This window comes from Montipora capricornis, chromosome 13 (genome assembly GCF_036669925.1).
Source record: "Montipora capricornis isolate CH-2021 chromosome 13, ASM3666992v2, whole genome shotgun sequence".
Classification (NCBI taxonomy): domain Eukaryota; kingdom Metazoa; phylum Cnidaria; class Anthozoa; order Scleractinia; family Acroporidae; genus Montipora; species Montipora capricornis.
In genome coordinates this window covers 43,446,220-43,456,219 of record NC_090895.1, presented here as the reverse complement: position 1 = coordinate 43,456,219, position 10,000 = coordinate 43,446,220, and the positions used below count along the sequence as shown (strand labels likewise).

The 10,000-nt window shown below is 39.5% G+C and overlaps 1 protein-coding gene across 1 annotated transcript in view; it reads right to left on the bottom strand.

The window, feature by feature from the left end:
* LOC138028551 (uncharacterized) overlaps positions 1-6,410 on the bottom strand; it is a 12,196-nt gene extending 5,786 nt beyond the window's left edge. The window contains exons 1-3 of the mRNA XM_068876145.1: positions 6,174-6,410; positions 5,275-5,609; positions 365-413 (exon numbers count right to left, since the gene is read on the bottom strand). Of these exons, the coding sequence (XP_068732246.1) occupies positions 365-413; positions 5,275-5,589 (364 nt within the window). The 5' untranslated portion in view covers positions 5,590-5,609; positions 6,174-6,410. The remainder of the gene's footprint in view (positions 1-364; positions 414-5,274; positions 5,610-6,173) is intronic.
* Between the last annotated feature and the right edge of the window lie 3,590 nt (positions 6,411-10,000).

The window sequence follows — 10,000 nt, the reverse complement described above, 5'->3', positions numbered from 1 at the left end:
AGCACGCGCGTTTTCGAGACGCGGACGGCAACCGAGGTGAGCTGTTTTCCCTTTTCACATAACCACATTTACATTGCTAAGTATATTTTTCTCCAATGGAGATGATTAGTATAAATATCCGGGAGACACAACTGTCCTGGCACGCGAAATGTTCTCTTCCGGTTGCCGTCTGTGTCTCAAAAACGCGCGTGCTTAAGCTCCCTAATCAAATAACTAAGTTTTTAGTCTTACTCCTCAAACCAAGAACTTAATATGAACACTAAGTAAGTAAACATTACTAGTGTCCGTAATAGAGAGGTGCCCATAAAACTTAGTGTCCGTATAGGGGGATTTGACTGTACATATGTCAATTCTAGCTACTGACCTCTCAGACAAACAAGTCTCCCAGTTCGATTGACCACATTATCAATGACCTGAGACAAAAACAAACCATGAACTACTGCTTTAGTATCACTGACAATACAAATAGTTAAATCCAGTATTGCACAACCACTATTTTATTGTCACATTTTATGAACTTATTGTGGATAGCTTTTAAACAGACCACCGTCACTGCGAGTTCATGCTCAAATTTTTTTTTCACAAATGTATTTTTTCCGGCATGATGTCAAGCTGACTACAGTGTATAGTTTATTCTCCCTTTAATAGCGCAACAGGAAATTCCTGTATTAGGCGAGCCCTATTGAATAAGATCTGCGACGCGACGGTAACGAAAACGTCATTTAAAATTGCAAGTTCAGGTTTATTAATCGTTTTCGTCGTTATGTCGGCTTGTCTATCTTCTAAAAACTAGTGTAACCTTCCAGGAACTGAATTAGGAGGTGCGGTATTGAATCTACGACAGAAAATTCAAATTCGCTGCCTTTTGTTCACGTTCTCCGTAAAACTTGAGAATTGGTCATTTCACGTCGTAGATTTGCCGAAAACGTGAAAGAAATGTACAAAAATTTAAAAATGCACGTGCAGAGCGTGCAAAGCTATTGTTTTTGCTCGTTAAATATGCAAAATTTGTGACGTTTTCGTTGCCGTCGCGTCGTCGATCTTAAACTCTCTAAATAGAACCAAAACAATATTAACAAAGAAGCTTTGGGACGAGAGATCGAAGTCATCGAATATTTGGTTCCATATATCGAATATTTCTGACTTGGAAATTCCCACCTTAGGTCAGTTTAAAGGCAATTCTTAAACCTGGAACAAAGCATTACAACTCAGTTTAATTTGTGGAAAAAACTCATCTGACGTAAAACTGATCTAGGGAAATAATAATTTGACCCGTGGTGTAGGTCTCGATATTTGGGTTAGGAAATTCTCAAGTGCAGTTAACTCTTCTTGACAAGTTGTTTTTCTTAAATATACAAAGCTGATCAAAACGGTCAAGGTTACAATTTACAATGATAAGTAAACCATTGCTGCAATGTGTAGACATTCCAAATGTCAACATTCTATTTTGGAGCAAAGTAGGGACGGGGAGCAAGCAGCAATTGTCCCTCTCGTAAACAAGCGATGCCATTTGGACGAGACGAACAATTTTCACTGTTAAGTTTGTCGTTTGCAAATGAGGGAAAAATACTTAATGTAGGAATAGATTAGCAGCGTGTGTCACTTGGAATAAATAAAAAAAAAAAACTAAGAAAAAACATTAGAGAAAGTTAATCGAACGATAACGAACTCGGTACACTTGAGTCAGAGATAGCGCACATTACCTCTACGCTATCGAAACAACGATTTAAATTTTGCAATTTTAAAGTATTTAAATGAAGTCAGTTATTGACTTTGACTTTGTCAGTTATTGACAAAGGCACTTTTAGAACGAGAAAAACATTAGAAGCGTGGCATACCACAGTGACACCCAACGCAGATAACAATTCGTGCCCTTTACCTGGACAATACAACATTCTTTTTAACAAATATTCATAAATTTTCTACATTCTCATCATTTTGCAATGTACGTTTTTATTTAAATTTTCTCATCGATTTCTTATCATTCATTTTACCCGTCGAAGACTGCAGTTCGGGCAGTCGAAAGCTCTAACTTAACTACTTACACTTTATTTTTAAACCTAACCGAATAAAAAGGCTTGGTTACTAACAATGGCATCGACCGTCAAAAGTGGCATCGCTTGTTTACGAAGGATATAAGCGGCGGCGCAGTGGTGAGAGAACTCGCATTGGCGCGGGTCAGGAGCTCATCAAGAGGAGCCTCTATCTCCTCTAATTCCTTGAGTCAACCCTTTCCCGAGTAAATTTATTTTTAGGAACAGGTTTTTCCCGCGAAAAGTATCATAATTCCCTTGACGCTGAGATAGCTCTGTTTTGATTGGCTTTTACAACAGCAGGAGCTCATTAAGAGCTCCTGACAACAGTGAGCGGGCTGAATCTCCCAAGGGAGGTGTTCTATAAATAAATCTACTCGGGAAAGGGTTGACTCCGAGGCCAAGTATGGGAGATAGAGGCTCCTCTTGATGAGCTCCAGCGCGGGTTCAAATCCCGGCGTTAACGTCATATGTGGGTTGAGTTTGTTGTTGCTTCTCTCCCTTTTCTCCGGGTACTCCGGTTTCCCCCTCTCCTCAAAAACCAACACTTTCAAATTCCAATTCGATCTGGAACGCATGGACACGATTAAACGAGTTCATAACAACTCCTAAGTGTTTCGTGGATGAACAGACTGCAATTTACGGTTTACAACTGCGCCTCTGACTCTATGACGACAAATTCCACGCAGTTATAGTTTCTGAATACTCTGAGTTGTAGGAATAGTGTGCATTTTCATAATGCCATTCCTAAAAAAGGTAAATTGCGGATCACATCAATCAGTGCAGTTTAGGGCTTGTTTACATGGAGGTGGGTGACCCCAGAAAGGTGAGGTAACCCACGGCGGGTCACCCCACCTATCATGTAAACGTGATCAAATTAAAATTAGAGATTATATGGACAGGTGGGTTATACATCACCTAAGCGAGTTACCTCACCTACCTGGGGCCCCGCACCTCCATGTAAACAGGCCCTTAGAGAAACAATTTTAAGACCTCTGTGGCTGTTTTGCCGAATTATGTTATTATTATACTTAATGTCAGATCCTGTTCGTCTCGGGAAACATCAAGACTCAAGGGAAAACAAACTGGTTTCCCGAGGAATCTGACATTAAGCCGGTTTTGTTAAATTTCTAGACTTTGACTTCAACAGCAACAAAAGAATAACCGGAGCGAATCACAACAGTTGACTGGTACTTGTAAAAACACAAATTTAATTCTCAAAACCACTGAATGAATGATTTACCAAGTACATTGTCTGCATTGTTTTGCTCCACTAGCTGCTGTTTCTCCTCTGGAATAACTTTAAATATCGTTTCTTATCGTTTCTTATCTTGGGGCTTCATGTTTGTGTTGTTCTCTTCATTCACGAAAAAGAAAATTGGTAGGACCTGTACTGGCAGTGTTTTTCGCGCCTTCTGTCAAGCCACTTTCCAACATGCTTTGATCACGTGCTGTAATGTATTCCGAGCGGGGTACAATTGCTCAAATGTATCAAGATTGGGGTACATTTGATTTTAGTCAAGGCCATGCACGTGACCAGGAATCAACCAATGGCAGTCCCTGTTTAGTTGAGTGAAAGTCTAGTGAATTGAGTCTCAGTATGAAAAATTGAACCATAAAAAATATAAATATAAATAAGTGAAAAAAAAAAAACGTAAATAAACAAATAAATTTTCTGTGCATATTTTTTGGTTGGCTCAACTATATAACACGCTTGTGCCTGTACCTAACGGTCATTGCCTTACTAGCAGTGTATCTTGCGCGCTTTGAAAACACAAAACAATGAAATTTAAAATTTTATAAGCATACTTCACTATTATTTAGCGCACTAATTAAAACGCTGTTGTTCTCTGGATCACGACTCGCTTATCGTTCATTTACCAGTTGTATTTCTTATGAACTTTGCGAGACAGAGGTATGTGCACTAACACAAGGCGACAGTTAAGTTGTCCCAAAGAACTGGCCTTTAGAAGGTGTGCTTTGGCGGAAGGAGTTCAATTCCCAGTTATGTCGATTCTCCAAACTACAACTAGAGCTACAGCCTTGGAGTGGCTTTACAACTGAGTACGAAGAAGGAACGAGGAAGCAACTAACCTACCGTAAACGTAAACGGCAACTTACCTCAATCGCCCCTTCCCCCCACTTTATATAAGCTTTCCCCACCCCCCTCTTCCCGGGATTTAAGCCTTTCTGTTTGTTAGCCCTTCTAAAACCCGCTACTATATTAATCCTAGGGCTTACAAACGGCAGTTTACGGTAGTTAAATATCCCCGCCCCTAAATGGCATCAACAAAGTCGTCTTCTGTTACATTATACAACTAAACTAGAGAAAGTATATCACTCCGTAGGTAGAAGTCTCGATATTTTTTCCGGTTTTAGGTGATCAACTTTACTCCCTTGTTAAGGTTACCACCTGCATAGAACTCACGGCCAGTATTATCTCCCTGTCAACGTTACTAAATAAACATTATAGAGTTGCCGACTTGGCACAAACTCAAGTGCGTCTAGCACTCAAAAAAAAAAAGAAAAGAAAAGAAAAGAAAAGAAAAGAAACAGCTTAAATTTCACTTCACAACAATAACGGCGCTTTGCAAGGGAAGAGGGTTCTTAAAATGTGAGTTGGGCTTGCAGCATCGTGTTGTCAGGAGCCGTGTGGTCCTTAACCCAAAACAAGATAGTTATGAGTTTCCCGTCACTGTATTAGACATAACCCAAAGTTTGATACTCTATTTCAAAGCAGACCGTCGCAGTACATATTTACTTTGATATCCAATATTCCAGTGTAGCTGCGTCACGGATTTTACGTACAAATGAAAGACATGGACCTTTCAAGTGATCAAAGCTCAATTTTCAGGAGGAGCAGAGCAAAAAGTTGCGTCTTAAAAATCCATACCCAGACTACAATGGTTGGAATAAATCTATAACCAATTTCTGACCAAAAGGGTTAAAACATCATCCCATAAACGCCACAAAATACTATTGCATAGCTTAAAAGGGATTTTCTCCCCCACGACGCTTAGCCACCCGGAAATAACTTTGAATTAACGCGGTATCAAACATGTTACACATTAAGACAAACGTTTAGATGGATCGATGAAGCTCGAAAACCCTATTCTACGAAACAATGAAATTGAGATTTTCTCGAACATCCTTTTGCGTGTCATTTTGTAATGTAGGAACGCACAATCAAGAGTGGCTAACTATTAGAGAAACAATGTAAACTAAGATCAGAATCCCTTACCTGAAGATCGTCCAACAACTTCTGGTCACACACTGCCTTGAGTTTTCCGGCCAAAGATGATTCTACCTCTTCTTGATCAGCTCGGCGATTACGTTCACCCCTGAGCTCTTCACCGTTTGAAATGAGAGACGGCGGAGTCGCTTCAGTCACACGTATCCGGCCATCACTTACTTGTGCTTTTCCTCGTATTAAGGAAAGTTCACATTCAAGGTAATAAACTTTGTACGAAAGAAAAGCGACTGACGCGAGCGTAAAAATTAAATGAAGGCCAGACACAACAGTTGAGAGGCTTGGTGAAGGACGCGTTGACGCCATCGGCTTTCCCTCAGGACTGACTTAAGACCGAAAAAGATTGAATATCATCGAGACATTATATATATAGTTTGAGTTGAAATTCTAGACTTTGTTTTTAATGCTTGTCAGGCATTAAAGATATCATGGTTGTAAAAAGGGAGGACCTTTGGTATTCATACTGTCTATCATAATTGAATGTACTGTTTGGATTTAGAACTGGTTTCAGTTTACACGTTCACCCAGTTTGCCCTAATGTGGCGCAACAATCAAATACCAAAAAAGTTGAAATGTACACCGTTAAGATCGCTTAACCTCGTGCAAAGTCCAGTCCAGATGTTTTATTATGTTTTCTTTTATTTTTCAAATTTGAGGCTGTTAAGGCAAATCACTCGCGTTCATCTGCAGTTATTGTGTCCCCTTCCAATTTAGTTATGAATTCAGATTTTGCGGCTTCCCAGCTCACAAGAAAGAGTTCGCTCAGTTAAGACAAACATAGGTTTTACAATACCAGTAGCTTGGGTTGAATAAAGCGATAAAATTCTGGATCACAAGTGTAGAGGTTCTTCATGGTTCTTCGTCGTTCGCCTAGTACACCATTGACCTACCTACTACTTCCTCTGGTTCTGTCCTTTATGTACGCGGATGACACCACCGTTTATTGCATTGGGGACACTGTTGATAACACTGTCACTTCTTTAAACAAAGCTTTATCGGAACTGAACAGTTGGTGCATAGAGAACTCTTTAACCCCTCACTCGGCAACGTGCGAAGCTATGCTATTGATGAGAAAACCGCACATCGGGCAGCTAAATTCCGTGACTATTGGAGATGATCGGATCGAGTGGGTGAAACACCCTCGTCTTTTGAGCGTTACTATCGATGAAAGACGTAGGCTTTCCCCGTCACATCACCTTACAGATGTAACAAAGACTTTTGTTAACAAATTGAACCTCCTGAGAATGATTTTGTTTTTAGCAGAAAGGGGCCCTATTGGACTTGTACTTCAATATAAGATTACCATCAGTTCTATATGGACTGATCATTCGAGGGGGGGCTGCCCTAATGTGGACACTCTACATTCTCTGGAAGTATTTCATCGTAGGGCAGCCAGAGAATAATATACAGCTTGCCCCGCGATATGCCTTCTGAGGAAATATACCGACATTCGAACTGGAATGCTTTAACCTTCTCAAACTTCGATTAAATAAACTACGCCATAGCGTGTTTCTAGGTGAGGCACCTGCGGCTCTTTCACACTTGACAACATTAAACCTTGCACTGCGTAGTAACTTCAGAAGGAGTAACTATAGAGGCGCTATTCCTTGGTGCGCTATCTCGACTCATTTTACAGGCAAGTTTACTGGTTTTTTCTTATATTTTTATCGCAAAGTGAAGAAGGACTCTTATTTTAAGGAACTTGATTTTAGCACACAGTCGGTCCAGTCGCTGTCCAGGCTGACTACCAAGATTTTAAATGTTTTAAACTATTTCATGTTTTTAAAAATGCTGTAGTCAATTTACTTAGAGGTAACCTATGTTAAGTATATATGTAAATACTTGTTGTCAAGGAAGAATGTATTTTGTCGAGCGCCCAATTCATTTAGTTGAAGAGCATTGACTATGAAAAACTTCACAGGAGTTCAGGTTTCAGGAGTAATCATCGATCGTTAATTGCGACAGTGCTGTTTCGTATGGTCCGAAATTATATGACCACACTCGTCAGGCAACTTCAACGATTGACCGTTAAAAGTAAAAGCTGGCAGTAAAATTTGGTTCGTTGTTATAGGAATGCGTTAAGAGCCTCTTAACGGTTGTATCTAGGTAAGAGATAGATTGTGTCTTAGTTACGTCACTCTAAAGTTCCGAAGTACTTATTTGTTTCTGTGGGGGCATGAACTCGCTAGTTCGTTTCGCCTGTTTTGGCTACAAACCTCTTTTTTTTTTCCAAATGATGATGAATTTTTCCAAAAAAAACACCCAGTGCACAAGATTTTGAACACTCCGGACACACACTAAAACTGAGCAACTCATGCATGCCTAACATGAAATCTACCATAGCTCGTCTCACAAGAAGTACGTTCTTTCAAATTTCAACTCACCAACGCAACAACTTGACACCTGCAATTGCAGGAAAAAAAACAGATTGTCTACTCGAAAGAAATGCCTCTAATCAAATGTAATCTACCAAGCCACTGTAATCACAGCGACAACAACTGAAACTCACGTCGGACTGGCAACAAACTTCAGGGAACGTTACAGAAGTCATCAGTCCTCTCCTTTCGACGATTGAACAGAACATATGAAACGGAACTCTCAAAATACATATGGACTTCACAAGAGTCTAAGAAACCTTTCCAGATAAAATGGATAGTTTTAAAGAAACGTAAACCCTATAGCAACATTAGCAAAAAGTGTAATCTTCGTCTTTATGAAAAATTCATCATCATTTATAATAGTAAACAAGAGCTTTGTAGCCTAAACAGGCGAAACGAACTAGCGAGTTCATGCCCCCACAGGAACAAATATGAACTTCGGAAATTGAGAGTAACGTAACTAAGACACAATCCATCTGTTACCTAGATACAATCTCTTAACGCATTCCTATAACAATCACCCAAATTTTAATGCCAGCTTTTAATTTCAACGGTCAATCGTTGAAGTTGCATGATGAGTGTGGTCATATAATTTCGGACCATACCAAACAGCACTGTCGCAATAAAGTGATCGATGATTACTCCTGAAGCCTGAACTCCTGTGAAGTTATTAATACGTATGTATGTATATATGTATGATGTATGATAACGTTCCAGTTTTCTCGTGATAGAATACTTTTCTCTGCGACAAACACTAAAACAGAGAGCAGCGATTGTATTAAACCATAGCTGACTCATTCTTGTTTATTTATTTATTTTTATTTTTTTGCAGAAATTGGCTGACTCACTACAAAGATTTTCTTCCATAATTGAGTATATGATATTGTGCTAATTTTTTTTTTCGCAAAGTACGTCCGGTTTTAGCAAGATATTAAAACAGCTAACGAATTGAACCAAAAAGATTGCGCCTAGATACCATGAATTGCCTATCCTTCAAGAAGTTTTACTAGCGGCTAGCCAAAAAGCAAAAGTATAATCTAGACGACTCAGATTGATGGAGGAGCTAGGTGAAATCACTAATATCAGTAACATTCAAGTCTTAATATTTGTTTATAAGCTATCTTGGTAGACAATAAACTGAAAACGAGGCGTCAATGATTAACCGTTTAGAGCGGATGGAGTGTTTGTTTGTTTCGGGATTGATACTGCGCTTTTCAATCTAACTTTAGCCTGTCTTGTTTGACTGGAGTAAACGGAGGTCCTTAGATAACAACGACCGAGACCAGGTTGAGTCTGCGATACCAAAAATGTCATGCGGTCTTACCCACTATTAAGGTATGTATTGGGGTCATAATAATATGTATTGGGGACATAATAATTCCCCATACATGACGTACCTACGCTATTAATTATTAAGTACCCGAATATGGAAAGAAAGAAAGAAAGAAAGACTGCATTCTTCGCCCCACAAAACCCTCTCCGTGGCCGACATCAAGCCCGCCATTTAGATACAAAACCATGGATATGACCCCATGACGTTTTTGTATCACCACTTATTTTTATGTGTGACTTCCAGATATTAGCACTGTTCGTCGAACTATATGAGAAGTGGCCGGAAGATGAGGCTTGACGTAGTGTAGAGTTTACATTCAAGAAGCATTTCGGCCTCAGTAAACAATCCTTTTTCATCGGATTTGTTACCGAGTGGATAATGTTCATAGTCAGCGGGGGTTAGGAGCTGAGAGGGGAATCTTGTTTTAGAATTACTATAGGGGGAAGAATTAATGTTATATGGGGCCAAAAGATTTGGATGTCTTGTAGCTTTTCTTTTACCACAGAACCCTGCAGACACGATGCATAGGATTAGCTCATTGTTATACATTACACGTGTTTGGCATTTTTAGCATTTTTAGCTGGACCAATAATGCCTTGATGTCGCACATCGTTTCGACCCATAGCTCTTTTACTGGAACTGTCCATTTTGATCGAGACACTCTAAGGAAAGGTTAATATAGTATCTTTTATTTGTTATGACTTTGAAAAGTTATTCTTCGGTCTCTCCACCTTCAATACACGGCGTTCACGGGGTCCAACAAGTTTATAAAAGCTAAAGAAAAGTTGCATCGGAGATGGTAAAGGATCGACGATCGGCTTATCATTAATCGGCTGATCGCCTCATTTCTCAACCAGCTATGCTATTGTTTAGAGTCCAATATTGAGGTTCCAAAGCACTAGTTCGAAGTTCAAGGTTTTAACTACATCACTGCCGGCAATGATCTGCAACCTAGATAAGTTTGTGTTCTATTCAACTTTAATTTCTGTCAGCGTTAAATCGCATA